This window comes from Alosa alosa, chromosome 23, assembly GCF_017589495.1.
Source record: "Alosa alosa isolate M-15738 ecotype Scorff River chromosome 23, AALO_Geno_1.1, whole genome shotgun sequence".
In the NCBI taxonomy this organism is placed as follows: domain Eukaryota; kingdom Metazoa; phylum Chordata; class Actinopteri; order Clupeiformes; family Clupeidae; genus Alosa; species Alosa alosa.
The window spans coordinates 13,747,161-13,763,424 of record NC_063211.1 but is presented as its reverse complement, the minus strand read 5'-3'; the positions used below and the strand labels follow the sequence as shown (position 1 = coordinate 13,763,424).

The following is a 16,264-nucleotide window of genomic DNA, read 5'->3' as shown; positions in this document are numbered from 1 at the left end:
CTTGTTCTTCTGCTGTAACAAAAAATCCACCTCTGTTCTGACCTTATAAATGTTTTTGTGTGAATATTTGCTATTTTTGCTAAACTCAAAACCACAAAACCTTACACCAAACCTGCAAAGTTGACTCCATCTGGCACATTTACAGCAATATGTCAACCAAAAACATACTGTCAATTAAATTAAGAAACAAACAATAGTACTAAAACCAGAGGTGGAAAGTATGAAAATATTGTACTCAAGTAAAAGTACCAATACCTTGATAAAAGATTACTCAAGTACAAGTTAAAATACCGATCTGAAAATGTACTCAAGTAAAAGTAAAAAGTAGTTCATTTAAAATGCCCTTCCGCGGCAAAACGTTGACATGTGAATACATTGAGCCAATCATGTGGTGTGTTGTAAAATACATTGAGCCAATCATGTGGTGTGCTGTGAAGACATCGTGCCAATCATCTGTTGTGATCTCGCTGCTGGAGCAAGATTGGTGTCGTGAAGCCTTACGCACACGCATTTCTGCCGAAATAGATGCACGATAAGTGCCCAAAAAAAATGTTGCAATATGGCCGCCGAGGTGGAGGTACTTTGCCTGATAAGGATGTTGAGAAATGGAGATCTATGTGAAAAATCACCTCCTTTAAGTTCTTTAAGTTTGAGCAGTAGTTGATTTTCAAAGTTAGTTGGACTCATCCTTGGGTCACTTTGCAGTGAACAGTAATCCAGCACAACTGAAAAGCCCCTCACAGGCAGCTGAGGCCGGCAGGCCAATGTTGAGTTGCAGAGAGTTTGGAAACGAGCAGAAGGTTCAGCAGATTAAAGGGCGTCGAACTGGGGGGGAAAGTGGGAAGTATAGGGCAATGGAGGAGAGGGCCCTTGAAAAGTGGAATACAGGGGGCACAACATTTTCATCAGGCATTAGTAATAACTCAGGTAATCCACACATAAAAAATCCAAACAACTCCATAAGTAGAGTCATGTGTAATGAAGTGGAATAACACAGGGAAAAAGTATTGAACACGCTAAGAAAAAGCACTAAGGCAAGGAAAGGGAAGGAACAAGCTGGAATCTGTAAGTAGTTAGAGAGTAGTTATCCTTTCTATCTGTGCAAATTAATATAAGCTTGGTTAGTAGCTTACACATTGATGGGCTATAAAAAGGTTTTCATTACTAAGGTGTCACACAAAAACATTTCATGATGGATAAAAGCAAAAAGCTCTCCCAAGACCTTTGCAACCTTATTGTTGCAAAACATATCAATGAAACTGGTTACAGATGCATTTCAAAACTTCAGAATCTTCCAGTAAGCAAAATGGGAGCCATTATCTCCAAGTGGAAGAAACATCACTGCATCATCAACCGCACAGGGCACAGGATCTCCTCTCACAATATTTCTGACCAGTGAGTCAGAAGGATAGTCAATTCCAAGAGCCAAGGACCACCACTGAGAAAGCTCCAGAAAGACTTGAAGGCAGCCAATTCAATTAAATTCAATTAAACAGTTCTGAAAGTAATCTGGAACTAAAGATCAGGATTCACAAGAGGGACCCCTGGAATCTGTTTAGAACAATGGACCAAAATCACACCTGATACTGAGACTAATACGTTTTGTCATACAGGAAATGTCTTGAAGCTGTCTTTACAAACAAAGGCTTTTCCACAAAGTATTGAAGAAATTTCAGTAGGCACGTTCAATACTTTTTTCCTGTGTCATTCCACTTTCATACACAAAACTCTTATGTTTGGATTTTTTATATGTGTGTTAATATAGTGTGTGGTGAAAATTTCGAATAGACTCACTGGAAGTTTAGGCTAATTACTGAAAAAAAAATAAGCGTTCAATACTTATTTCCACCATATATTTATTTTACCTGAATATTTTAACTTCCAAATTAAATGTAAAAATGAATGTCAGACGAAATGTAAAGTTTGACTGACTGGATTTTGTATACAAACCATAGTGAAAACTGTCTAAGGTCACTCTCACTTGCTAAAGAGCTAAATGGTTTAGTCCGCCTGCACGATTCATAAGGTAGTGTATCTTTTGTTTATTTAGTTGAGCATCGCTAGTAGTGGACACCTAATTGTTGTGCTGCTGGTGCAATGTCTTTCTCCAAGAAAGCCAAGTCAGGTTACTAAAAACAAAGGCCAAAACAGGAAAAAGAGAGACATCAAAATGAGGGGAAACAATAAACTTCTTTCCAAAGAAAGGTGAGCACAAACATCAAAACACGAAATCCCATGGTGTTTGCTTGAATATCTCCGCAATCATTGGTGCTAAAACGAACTGAGACAACCCATTGAAATAGCGGAAAATACACTTTCATAGGTTAGGCTAATCTGATGCATCTCGTGATCCAGCTCCATCTCCATCACTTTCAGAAAGACTGCATGGCGTCAGCTTGATTCATGTCCTGTTGTAGGCTACATCAGACGGGCTCTGGCTACATGCTGATCATTATCACTAGGCTAGTGGTTTAGGTGATTTTTTTTCTCTCCCTTTCTGTTTTCGTTAGTCTTAACTTTTTTTTTTTACTCAAGTAACGGATGGGATTTTTGATGTAGCGAAGTACAATACTTCACTCAAAAAGTAATGAAGTAAAATTTAAAATACCGATTTTATAAACTACTTAAAAATACAAAATACACAGAAAAACTACTCAATACAGTAACGTGAGTAAATGTATTTCGTTACTTTCCACCTCTGACTAAAACTGCTGTGATGACATAACATTGGAGTGGTGGTTGTGTTTTTGAAGGCCGGAGAAGATGTTGTGGCACGGCTCGAGCACGCGGGGCCAGCGCATCACCGACAGCTACTGCGAGACGTGGCGTGAGGCCAATCACCCCCTCACAGGGATGTCCTCCTCGCTCCAAGATGGCCGCCTTCTGCAGCAGACACAGCGCAGCTGCACCAACTCCTACGTGCTGCTGTGCATCGAGAACAGCTCCATTGCCTAATCGCCTTGGCAACAGCCTCCTTTCCCCAAACACCTGTTCCTAGTGGTTCTTAATGCAGACCCACACTACACTGGCCTTTTTTAAAAATGATGCCATCGCTCGTTAACTGTGTGATTTAGAGCATAGAAACATCAGTGGCAACAGGCATTGTGTGTAAATCTATTAAGTGAGCTAGTTCTGTTTCCTCGAGTAAAAAAGTGCCTTCACCTCCTGTTAGGTGTTGACTGGATTTAGCCATAGTCGTCCTGGCACATTTAAAAATCCATTGGTGTCCCTTAGCAATTACAATCTAAGTTTTGTGTATTAAGATCTTTTTTTTAAGTGTTCTTGTCAAGTGTCCCTTTAAGATGACTGACCGTAACTGTGTACGAATGGCCTGTCCTGAATTTATGTGTTTGGACAGATGTCTGTAACATCAGGGGGTGGTTTTGGCTGGGGTCAGGGCTCACAATCACACATTCCAAAACAAAATGGTTGTCTTGGTGTACTCGGGGCCAAACAGCATTGTATCACACTGTGCTATTCTGTGGGCCTTGTAAACAGCACAACTTTGGAGCCATCTGCCAGGAAGAGAGCTCCCCCTCGGTTTAGGACAGTGGTTATCCATTCCATTCCATTTCACTCCACTCACTTCACTGCAGTGGTGTAGTCTCTGTGATATGCCCATTTAAAAAGCTTCAAGATTTTTGTATAAGCACTTCAAAATATCCAAGGATATGTATGTATCAACATACATTTGTGTTAAAATTTTGACATGAGATATTTTTTGCAAAAATAAATGTGAGTCATTTGAACGCTGGATATAAAAAAAACACACTCTTGTCCAATAAGGCAGCACTCTCCCACTTGTAACCCACTACAGGCTACCTTAGCAATATCACAGTATACTCACTACAGCAAACTAGACTACACCACTGCTTCAATACCCCAATTTGGGGACATACTTACAATTTCTTTTTTTTTTTTATCTTCGCTAAAATTAAGGACCGGAATGGCCACTCATACGCAGTTACATTTGGTTAGTGCACTGAGTATATTGTTTTGTATGTACTGTATTTGTATACATAGCTACCACTGTCTGAATACAACTGTCACTGAGCCAAGCTCAAGTCCATGAGGAAACAAGACTTATACAAACTTCTGGTAGAGAAAGTAGAAAGACAACAGCAATAAAGCATCTGATTTATTTGTACCCGATTACGCTTAACATTACAAACTTTACAAGTATCACCTGTGCTAGTGTAACGTTTTTAGTATGGATTGCTTTATATGTTTACATAAGGCTCTTTCTGGTTAACCAACGAGGTGATGAACAGGTTTTGATTGGCGTTGTCGTGTTTGTGTGCTTGTGATTTGTGACGATGTTAAGCTGCCTTCTGACCAAAGATACAGGGTTGGCACTAGGGCCAATAGTTTCAAGGTGCAGACAGCATTGAAAGTGCAAGAGAGACTGACACTAATGGAATGGGTTGTACATGGAAAAGAATGCTTGTTTATTTTTGTACATGTATTTTAATTCACATTTTTTAAAACAGCTTTTTCATCTTTGTAGCATTGTTTCTCATATTAACATACTTGGTATTTTGTAGTTACACTTTTTTACTCCTCCAGGAATATTTAGATGAAATATTTATTTCTGAAGATACTGCAACCATAACCGTAAGTTAGTGTTTTGCTGTTTTCGGAGTCACAATTTAGGCTACATCAGGAAAAAAGACTTGGACAATCCATACAACTTTACCTACAACCCGCTAGCTTTATTCCTTTTACTACTTAAGCTTTTTGACGTTATTCGAAGACAAGGGTTTGAAAATATGTATTACAGTTCCAGATTAACAACAGTTCAGGCTTAGTGAACTAACACATTCCACAGTCATGACTGCTACTACTGTTTATGAAAGTGTACCAAAATATGATCTAAAACATGTTGCTACTAGTTAGGAAAACATACTGATAAGATAATTATAAGCATATTGTTGTTTTATGTTTTATGCTGAGGCTGGATTTCCAGTCACATCTTTTTGCCACTGTAAAGCCCACAGTGGGAATCCAATGTACTGTACAATGCTAATGCTAATCATGTCTACATAATACACACTACACACATTTCGCAGTTTCCCTGAGGTTTAATTCATACCCACAACTTCAGCCCACCATGTGCACTGCCAAAAAATGTGTGAGACTATTTTTCACCGAAGTCATTGGTAATCATTCACAGTTTAGAAATGTATGAGCTTACGCCAAGGCACTGTAACTTTTCTAATAAATGTTTTCCCACAATTTTACAATTATACACAGTGGTCATTCAATGTGCTAGCAGTTATAGCAAGTTGTCCGTCATTTGAGGCTTCCAGCTTATTCGGGGTGGGTGGTCAGTGGAAGCTTATGACAAATAACATATTCGGCCCCAAACAATTCATCAAGAAGTGTATTATTTTATTGGAGTATTCAAATATAATGTTGATCACAAGTAAAACCAACACTGGTACTTATTGCAAACATTTATTTGATAAAAAAAAAAAAAAAAACAGCAATAGTAGTTCCACAGTTATGACTCAAAATCATCCAGAACAATATTAGTATAAAACTCAAGCATTACAAAAGAAAATCAGTTTAGGAAAGAAAAAAATACATATTCTGGGTCATACATAATAAGGATCAGCTGCTTAGAGAAATCATTTGTTGATCCACATCCAACACAGATAATATCTGAGTTAAGATAATATGTGCATGTCATTCTGCTGCTACATCATGACATTTTAGCTTACAAAAGCCCATAAAAATCACTCATGCCCCACCAAGGCTGTAAACTGCATCCAAATATTCTATAACATAGAAAAAAAAGCTGTCCTCTGTCAATGATTTGTTTTTAATAGTAATCAGTAAGTGCAGTGTTGAGTGACATGAGTGCTGACGTCTCAAACCACATCCATGGTGGCTTCCCTGACCAGCTAAGGGTGGGACTAAAACTCAACTCAAAGCAGAACTACCATCACTCAAATTATGTTTATCTATTAATGATACAGTGTGACAAGGCGCAATCACAGTAATCTGATTCCTTAGCTTCCCAAAGGCCTTCTTCCACAAAAATGATAAAAGTGCCTTTTTCAAAATCTATCAGAGAAGTGCAGTTAAGTGAACATTCCTACGCATTTTAAAATAGCTTCCTATTGCAGTTGCATGAATCAGTGAACATGACATTAAAAACATTTTTGGAATTCTTTATATTATTACAGGATCATGGCACTAGTGTGAAAGTTCACATGGACCATAGACACCACATTCTAGTTGGCAGTTCTGGTGTGTGTACCGGTTACCCTGTAGAGACATATGTTTTCACATGGGCCATAGACACCATATTCTAGTTTGCAGTTCTGCTGTGTGTACTGGTAACCCTGTAGAGACGTACCGAAGTTTTCCTGAAGTGCTAGCTCTAACTAAGATGAATCAGACTAACTCCAAAAAAAAAGAAATCACTGAGTAATCAGAGTTATTCAACAAATCACATTAACAATCAAACTATAGGAGTGTCGCAAATTTGGAAAAGATATTGTCAGCAAAACCCAGCATTTACTGGTCAAATTCTAAGGATAAAAAAAGTGATATGATAAAACTATTATATAGTTATAAAGTATAACTGGAAGCATTTTGTTGCATTGCTAGGAACCAGAAATCAGTGAAGCAGCATACTAACTCCTGACATTCTACTTTGTCCTACGTATCAATGTGTTGTGAACACAGAGTATGAATCGCCCAGACTGACTGATCCGACACCTCCCCCTTGAGAAGAGGCAGGCAGGTACATGCAGCATCCACCACAACCCTCACCAGCATTAAAACAGCATGTGTCACATCTGCATGACTGGTTGGACTATTGTGCCATATGTACGAAAATACTGACAATGTCGAAGGCTGGTTATTCAGTAACATTTCTTACATGTGTTTTCACTGTAAAATGCTGATATATACAAGTTCTATAACCCTTCCACTGATATTATTTTGTCACAAGGTCAGGCAAAGAATAAACGTACCAACGTCTGTGCTTGTTTACACAAGCAGTAAAGACTATAAATATATAGTACATGGCTAGACAAAGGCTGGCTTAGGATGACAAATGTTGACAGACTGCTGAACAGTTGTGGACCTGAACCTACTAGAAGAAAAATTGTAGTTAACTACCGGGAGCGCATGCAGAGAATTGTGGCACAATAACATTTGGTCCCTCTAGGGAAGCGTGGTGTGGGTCCTTCATTGAAACACATTTTACATATCCTTATGTAATGATCCCATATTTCACTTGGCAAAAAAAAAACAACACAATAAATACTGTACTGACTTGAATAGTCACCTGAACGTTTCTCAACGATCCGAAGCAGGAAAGACGATTGTTAAAAACATTTTTTTAAAAAGAGCTTCCAGCACAACTTAAAAACATACCAGCAAAAAAAACTCTGCAGAGTCAAAGTCTTGAGCACTGATGTATCAGTCACTATACAACAAAATGTGTCTCTAAAAGTGAATGGTGTGGAACACTGACAATTCTTCTGGTGACCGAAGACACCAAAAGAAATCCAAAAACAATTCACAAATAATGTGTGCTCTGAATGGGCTAGAATTAGTAGCAAACACTACTGCTTCTACAAACTGAGGTTCAAATCGTTACATGTGTAACAACTGTTCATTAACGGATCTAAGATTCTGTGGCACAAGGCACTTCTGCATATAAAGGATCACTCTACCTTGTCATCTACAGTCATTACTGTATACAGCTGTGCAGTAAATCCCGTGCAATCTGCTAGGTAAAGTCACCCTCTGTATCAGCATCGACTCACAGTCACAATATCTCCCACCTGTAAAGATGAATATAAAACAAATAATGATGGTTGTTAGTTAGATCAACCAAGAATAAAGTTTGTTTTTTTTCTCTTTTCTGATTTTCTGATCTATCTAGCATCAAATAAATATCAACATCCCTTTATGGTAAGAATGGGACATTCATAACAGCCTGGTCGCAAGGATGTGGCATTTAAAAAAAGCTAGGTCTGAAAAAGCTACAGCCACGTTTTTGTGAATTTAATCGTCCGGAACAGCAGAAGAAATGCTACATATTATTCTTTAGAAAAACTATTCAGACGAGGAACAATATTGAGATTTTAAAGGCTACTGTAATTTCGTCTGATGCATTCAATTTAAAAAGGTATTGCTCAACACTGCTATTGGTCGACTTTAACCAAATCTTTTATTAATTAACTTCAGCCAGGCTCTGCCCACTTTGTGTGTCTGGGTCTGGCCACAGTGTGAGTAAGTAAGTATACTCTTTTGATCCCGTGAGGGAAATTTTGGTCTCTGCATTTATCCCAATCTGGGCTTTAGTGAAATACACTCAGCACACAGTGAACACACAGTGAGGTGAAGCACACACTAATCCCGACGCAGTGAGCTGCCTGCTACAGCGGCGCTCAGGGGAGCAGTGAGGGGTTAGGTGCCTTACTCAAGGGCACTTCAGCCGTTCCTACTGGTCGGGCCGGCAACCCTCCAGTTACAAGTCCAAAGTGCTAACCAGTGGCTGCCCCCTGCATGTGCTCCTGTTAGCACATAGAAAAATGACACTGAAAGTGCACCTAAAATGTTGAAAATTGTCTCCAAGGGGATAATCAAGAAACATTTTGTGGTGCGCACTTCCAAAACAGGTGCTGGATCTTCATCAGACAGTCTGATGAAGAGTGAGAGGCTCGAAACGGAACTGCTGGTGAAAGTTCCAAAAAAATAATTGAAACGGGAGCAAGTGTGCGGACATTCCCTGCTGTTGTACTCCAAGGGGATAACACCATTTTTAAGGTCAGTGGCAGGTACCTGAGTTTGCTCATGTTTTCACCCCGCCGCCATTAGACAGAGGCTCTGATTCTGTCGCCTCGGACTCAATGGGGCTCATGGCTGTGGGCGGGACTTCGCCCTCTTTGTGTGTGTTCCGATAGTGTTGCGTGATGACCCAGGCCGCACTTGCCAAGTAGACCCCCGTCAGGACCACAAAGAAGCCAAAGTACACAAAAAACTACAAAGAGAAAGACACAGAAAAGAAAACAGAATTCATCAAGCAGTCACTCCAACAACGTTCCAGCAAGCCTTCCAAGGAATGAGGTTTCCAATCCAACAAGCTGTATTCTAGGCTTAAATCAAGCATTTTTGTGTCTGAAGTTATCAAAAAGCTTTAAAATCGTTATATATAATGATCTATTTTCAAATCTTAAAATCGCCTTGCTCATGCCTGAATCACGAGCAAGATTCAGCCAATACAAAAGTGGTGGTGCTTGTCTGCAGTATGAATTTCTAGATATGCCGTGAAAGCCTCATCTGGGATAGAAAGAAATCAAACTCTCGTACCTGTGACTCAACTGGCAAAGCAAGCCCTCGTTTATCAGCGATTATGAGGGTGATGATGGACTTGAAGATGGTCCCGAGGAAAGTGTTCACACCAAACACCAAAGCGCACAGCTCCTTAGTCAGCGAAGATGCGATTTGGAAACTGGAGAACGAGAGTAAGGGAAAGAATCAAAATATGAAAAAAATGTGCGGACATAAAGCGAATGGAAAAAAAAAAAAAAAAAAAAAAAAAAAAAAAAAAAAATCGCTTGAAAAAAAAAAAGGGACTACAACTGTACAACAATATAAATAGTTAAAACAGATTTCCATTGAATTTTGCAAACTTGTGAATGATCACTTGGAATAAACACAGGACTTGCCACAATCCTAGTCACATGAAATCAAATAGCACTGCTTCTCATAGTTAATCTTGCACCACCTTGCTTTCACATCAGTCACCTGACAGTGTCATGATGACCACAAATTCTTGGAAACTCATCGCCCCCTGTCAATCATTAACAGGATGGCAGGATAGTGCAGGCTAGTAAACACGCCTGTTATTACTGTACCTACACGTTGGCATGTACAATAGTGCACTTGGACACTTGTGAAACCTTTTGAATAAGCAAAAGCGCTTGCGAAACTCACATGGCGATAGGAACCAAGAATTGGTAGAAGCCTCGGAATAGGATGTAGGTGACGTAACACACCCAGATGTTCTCCGTGCTGCCCATGAGCAGCAGGAGGGCGGCCATGATGGCCGTGATCCCGCCGATGACCAGCTCCGACCACAGCTTCCAGCGGATCTTCAGGTAGCCGGCCGCGAACGACGTTATGGCACCTGAAACCATCATTACATCATGTTTACATTACTATATTCTCCAAAGGGACCTTCTGTGAACTTACTACAGGCCAACTGCAGCAACTCAGGTCTAAAGTGACTTGCTCAGAAGCAACAAGCAAATTTACTCAAAACTTAATCAAGGAGAATTCTACAAGTCAATAGCCTTGCAGCTTAAGCAACACACCATTGAGAAATGTGTGGCAAGCAACACATTCTTCTTTCTATTTATACTTTCTTTGATATTTCTGACACAAATATATTGACTAAACCATTACCACACTGATCTGCGACTGACTAGCCTAGATTACAGCAGTAACACTTTAAAGGGAAAGTTCAGTACATACTTGTAAGTGAAAACTGCAAACCGCAGTGGCAAACTAATGAATCAAGCTGTCAAAGTATGACTGACACCAGCATTCCCACAAGTCAGGTGGTTGTGGCAGTAGTTACAGCATAACTGGGTTAAACCATCTTGGCACACTGCACTAAGGCTATGTTCTGGGATAAGAGGTGATCTACTTAGACAAACAGATCCATATTTGTGTAAATCACAAACATCAATCATCCTGTAGTGGTTTGAAAAAGTAGCCTGAAAACGGGCTCCTGGTAGTTTCCGGTTAAGCTCGTGTGGCATCTCATAAGCTTTTCTGGCAACATGCTGAAAACACAGTACCATCATTCTCTCAAAAGATGAGATCTGTGATTCAGATCCATACTTGGTCATATTCTAATTCTACCAATTGCTCCTCATTGATTGTGCCCTATTCTATTGCATGCTCACAAGAAACAAACTATTTTTTTTGCACACAGACTCTGTAAATGGAAAACAAACATGGAGGCACCGAGCCACTAACAGTTCCTGCCAATAAACATGTTACCTTCAGAAGGCATGATAAAATTTGTTTGGTTGATGAGGTCAAATTATCAACAACCTTTAAGCCAAAAGAGCAGACTGTTCCTTTAAACCAGGAGTCTCACCTAGTAGTGTGGAAGCTGCCTCCACTCCACCATTGTAGACCTTGTTCTCAGTGGAGGGGGCGAGCTTGTTCCACAGGGTGTGCACATAGAAGAGCACCAGGTAGTAGCCAGTGGAGTTAAATATCCACCACAGGCTCCAGAGCCGTAGGCTGGGCACACGCACGACATTCCTCAGCTCCTTCAGCATGCTCACGAACACGGAGTCCTTCCAGGATGAGGAGAAACACGAGGATGGGACGAGCGTCGCCGATTTGCCACTGGGCCGCATTTGGGCCAACTCCGCCTGGGTGGCGGCGCCGCCAGCAGCTTTCTTAGCCTCCTCGGCGCGCCAGGTCTTGTTGAAGAACATGCTCCGGCCTGGCCAGGGCAGACAGGTGGACAGCAGCAGGCCCAAGCTGACGAAGCCCAGCGAGACGGCCGAGAGCGTGGCGTACGTTACGTTGCCCAGTGATACGCAGAGCTGGCCCAGCACCGAGCTGGCGAAGACGCCCATGAGCACGCACGTGCGCGAGTAGCTGGCCACGCGCTGGTACTCGGACGGTGGCACCAGCGAGAAGATGTAGGAGGAGTAAGCCACGCGTGCCGCCATGGTGATGCCGTAGAAGAACTCCATGAACTGCATCTCCAGCAGGGTGGAGCCCAGGTAGAGCAGCAGCCAGATGGACACATGGCTCATGCTCTGCAGCACCAGCACAGGCTTGTAGCGCAGGTAGTCCGTCAGGAGGAACACCGGCACCAGCACCGCCATGTACGAGTAGGACAACACCGGGATGATCTCATTAGTGACCTGAGAAAGAGCCACAATAACAATAACAACTGGTTCAAATTTAGCCACGCTGGGCTGAAAGAAGGAGCTGTGTCAACACAAACATTAATCTATGTTTGTCTTAGCAGGTAACAGTAAATACATGACATGTGATGACACGGAATTATGCAACAAGTATCTTGCATTTATAAATCTATATGTCCAAATAATGTAAATGCCAGGAATAGACGTTCCAAAAACTGGATTCTGTTACATAATCTGTGCCATTTTGGAAATGTAATTAAAGGGACACCAGGCAAGCCTGATGCTTTTTCTCTACGAAACTCCCCCTCGCTCGGTCTGAAGCTCTTTTCCTTTTCTTTGCGTCTTCAGTCAAAGGTTTTCGCTGCTTCTTCGCCGGCTCTGCCATTATACACACGTTTGCAACAATCTCTAGCGTTTCGTTAGCCTGCCTCTGTGCTGTAAACTGATCCTGCTTCAGTCGGCGGGTAGGATACACCGAATTTGCATGTGGGATATTCTTCCTACAGGCAGTAGGGGCGGGCGAGAGAGTCTTCATTCGCCCTGTATGAGTCATTTAACCATGTACCGACTTACGAAGATGATTAATTAACACGAAAACGTTGCCTGGTGTCCCTTTAAAGTCTTCTTTTCCACACAAAGAAACTTAGAGAGAAAAATATTGCATCAGAAGCCTAAATTCTCAGCCCCTCCAGAACCTGCTATGGTCTGACCAGTACCTTAATTCAGTAAAACAGACCCACACAAAAGAAACTTTAACCACTTAAGTAATGCTCTCTACCAAAGAGGGGCTTAAACCCCAAAGAACAATCCAACTGAAATGAGTCAGCGGGGTTTGTGGGAAGAACAAGGCCCTGTGGATTCACATTGCCTTTTTGGCAAAAGATTAAATCAGGCCGGCGTTGACCCACTTCAAAGGAATGTGAACTTTGGTCACAGTAAGAGCCGACCACTGGCCTGCAGCTACCCAGGGGAAACTCATGCTGTCGTGCACTGCCAGTCAGCCACCTCAACACATAAATAAGCACCGCTGCCAAACCAGCTGGGCTGAGAAACACTTTAGAACCAACCTGTTGTTTTTTTTTAAAAGCTAGGTCTTGCTTAACTAATTATAAACAGGCTTATGCCAAAACCATTTATAGCGTGATTGTAATAAATGTATAGGCTACTGAATATAGGAAAATGACAAGCCAATTGTTGAGGAAAGGTCTCAAAATGAATGTCACTTCCAAAGGCTTAATGGAAATTGACGTACTTTTCCTAGAGCAGCACACACTGTCACACATGGTGACCTCATGCAACAACATTACCGTTTGGCTGTGTTTAGTGACATTAGACACGGTTACCAAAATAGCTTGAATTGGCACAAATAAACTTTGAAACAAGATGTTATCATGTCAAAATAAATAAGCAACGTTACCTAACCCACCAAGCAGAGGAAAAGCTCCAAGATTTTATAACTAAATAAATTAGGCTTATTTCATGATTAATAATTTCTGCTGATTGTTTACAAACATGCAAACATAAATGAATGTCACATTCATAATGGCAAGTGGAATGGTAAGTCACAGCTTTTGTATAGGTCTGCAGTATCATTCATAAACAACTGTTTATCTGTTTATCAACTGTTTATATTTAACAATTTATCTGTGAAGTGCTGTGTGCACCAGCTCAAGGCATAAAGGTCGTCTTGGCCTTAATTAATCCTGCTGCTGGATAATAGGATTAAAAATGGCAAGTCTCTTCCAGGTTGCAATGTAAAGCTTACATGAAGAATCCAGTAGTTGCACACCTTCTGTCAGTCACTCTTGCACTCTGTTCTGTTTTTTAGGATAACGTTTTGAAAATAAGTTATTGTGTTCACTACAAGGTAATCTGTCTCCTGGTGTAAAACAGGAAGCATCTTTAAATGGCCCTCCATAACTGTGCCACTGCCACATAGTCATGTATCACCGCTAGACCAGCAAAGGAATGTTGCTGCTTACAGAGACATTTTACATCACAGCCAAGTACTCTGTACACTCCAGCTGTTTCTTCCACACTTCCTGTGTTTGTTCTTTTGTTTTTAAAACATTTCACCCACGAAAATAAGAACACCTCTACAAGCTTCTTAAGACCTTTTAATAAACTGATGTCTGTATTTCAGATTTACAACATGCTGCATACGATTGAGTTACTGTAGAAGGAGCAAAATAATGGAACAAGGTGATCCTTGAGGAACACCTGGCAGATGGCTCACCTCCTCTTTGGTGAAGTTCTTCTCCATGCTGAGCAGGTACGGCGTGATGAAGGGTTCCCCTGGCTTCAACTGAACCATGAAGCCATAGAAGCAGAGGAAGATGACAGACCACTTCCAAGCCCGCGGCGGCATGCCAGTCTGAGCCTCAGGGTCAGCCTTGGATTTGGGAGGTACGGGCTGAAGCTCCTCAGGGTCCGGTAGGTGCCCATTCTCCTCTTTGGCCAGAGACTCTCCACTGTCCTTCACGCCATCTCCACTGGCCAAGCTGTCCACCATTTTCTCAAAGGCCACAGGATCACAAGGGGTTTGACCAGGGCTGACTGAATAACAAAACAGCAACTATGTCTGAGCCCAAGTTATGTTAGTAATGTGTGATTTAACAATTATGCCTCTGAATTTTGGGCAGGTAGATCATCCTTTGTGGTGACAATGGCTGTTGCTCATAGTGTTAAACATTGTCGAGACTTGTGAAGATCCTTTTGTAACAAACTGAAAAGGGGGTCACACTAGGACAGTCCAACATTTTGTTCTATATGACAGACGGCGTTAACCTTTGTTCCTCTTCAGAAACCAACAATGATTGAAAAGAACTGAAGCAGGAGAACACAGCTTGACGTCAATAGCTATGCAGCTGAAAGATAGAAAACAAGAAGAAAGTTTCGGTCTGTCGGGTTGATGATATTCGCGCATGACACCTGGTCTGGTCACTCGATATTGGGGTAAGGGTGGAGGGTTCTAAATTGGCTAAAAACATGCACCTCAAGATCAAAGTAACTGTCAATCTGCGGCATATGACTGTTTACACACACACACACAAAAGAAAAAGTTCAATACAAATATCGTATCACCTGCGACAAAGGTTGCTTTGCTGATTTAGCTATAATGCACTCTGAAATAGTCGGCCAAATAGTAATCGCAATACATATTTCTGGTACGTTTTCAAGCACACACGAAGGTACTGTTTGGTAACTCAACATACCAAAATCAATGGCAATTGACAGCTTGAAACAAACTCCGTCGTTAACTTTGACTAGAACATGTTGCGTTAGCTTACATACACATATGCTGAGCATTCACATAACATAGCTCTGTCCAGCAAGTCACGTAACTTTAAGCTACAACCAGCTCCATGCAATAACAACAGTTGAATAACTGTCCTGCACTTGACACGTGGCCCAAACAAGTACCGATGCCAACTAGTTAACGGACATGCTAACACTAACACTAAACATCTGTTAAACTATTAACACAGTTAGGTTAGTTCACATGACGGAGAACGTGCTTCCAAAACCATCATCTTAAAAGTTCAAAACTAAATTGGTATGAGTTTGTTTTCAAACATTAACGTTGGATTACTATTACAGATGCAAGGATTCCGGACACGTCTTGCAAACTAAAACGGGACTTTAAAAACACTAAACGAACCCTATGATGTCTCACCTGTCAATTGCACAGAGGTCTTTGTGCTCACATCAGACTGGCTGAAATCCATGTTGCATGCATCACGAATGCAGAGTGCAGCTGCGTGGAGCCAGCGACAATAATATGGTCACCTTTAAACAATTCTTCAAAATAAAAGTCGTGACTTATTCATTGTTTTTCAATTCATAATAAATGTATTTTGTTACAAAAGGTAAAGTCAATGTTGACAATAAGTAAATAAGAAATGTCAATGGATAAAATACCTTAATGTTATTTCTAAGAATCTTGTATCATCAGTCTGTGGCTGAAACAAGTTGTGGATAGGCTATTTAAAAAGGAGTAAAATGGATTGATTATAACATGTGCTTTCAAACAACTCATAGATATTTGCCTAATTCTCCTTCGGCGGTACAAGCACATGATAAGATATCAGAAAACAAATATTTATGCATAATTCCCCATTTGGACATGCCAGCACATGGAGTGTCAACTGATCGAGTCACATACCGGCCTACCATTGTCACACTGATGATATTCAAATGGTATGGCTGTGAAAACGACAAGTTCTGCATACTTAAAAAGGGGTGAAATCATCAGAAAACAGATATTTATGCATAATTCCCCATTTGGACATGCCAGCACATGGAGTGTCAACTAATCGAGTCACATACCGGCCTAC

General features: G+C 40.9%; 2 protein-coding genes across 5 annotated transcripts in view; one reads left to right on the top strand and one right to left on the bottom strand.

The window, feature by feature from the left end:
• The window catches only part of col18a1b (collagen type XVIII alpha 1 chain b), a 42,649-nt gene extending 37,409 nt beyond the window's left edge, over nt 1–5,240 (top strand). The window contains exon 42 of the mRNA XM_048235256.1: nt 2,754–5,240. Within this exon, the coding sequence (XP_048091213.1) occupies nt 2,754–2,955 (202 nt within the window). The 3' untranslated portion in view covers nt 2,956–5,240. The remainder of the gene's footprint in view (nt 1–2,753) is intronic.
• Nucleotides 5,241–5,484: 244 nt separating this feature from the next.
• On the bottom strand, nt 5,485–15,687 carry slc19a1 (solute carrier family 19 member 1). 4 transcript variants are annotated; one of them, XM_048235282.1, is made up of 8 exons: nt 15,604–15,687; nt 14,715–14,794; nt 14,164–14,483; nt 11,138–11,924; nt 9,964–10,156; nt 9,337–9,478; nt 8,809–9,007; nt 5,485–7,805 (listed from the first exon to the last, which is right to left on the bottom strand). In XM_048235282.1, the coding sequence occupies exons 3-7, from the start codon at nt 14,437–14,439 to the stop codon at nt 8,819–8,821; spliced, it is 1,587 nt and encodes a 528-aa protein (XP_048091239.1). In that variant the 5' UTR covers nt 14,440–14,483; nt 14,715–14,794; nt 15,604–15,687; the 3' UTR covers nt 5,485–7,805; nt 8,809–8,818. The 4 variants fall into 4 exon arrangements, with proteins under 4 accessions (XP_048091239.1, XP_048091237.1, XP_048091236.1 ...); XM_048235280.1 differs by having other exon boundaries at nt 14,164–14,794; XM_048235279.1 differs by lacking the exon at nt 14,715–14,794 and having other exon boundaries at nt 15,604–15,671.
• Nucleotides 15,688–16,264: the final 577 nt, after the last annotated feature.

Excerpts from the sequence above, each read along its gene's own strand:
- slc19a1 (XM_048235279.1), bottom strand. The coding sequence starts at position 15,655 with ATGGATTTCAGCCAGTCTGATGTGAGCACAAAGACCTCTGTGCAATTG. Across the intron at positions 11,925-14,163 it reads AGAACTTCACCAAAGAGGAG|GTCACTAATGAGATCATCCC; the intron begins GTGAGCCATCTG and ends GCTCTTTCTCAG. Across the intron at positions 9,008-9,336 it reads CTTTGCCAGTTGAGTCACAG|TTTTTTGTGTACTTTGGCTT; the intron begins GTACGAGAGTTT and ends TTCTCTTTGTAG.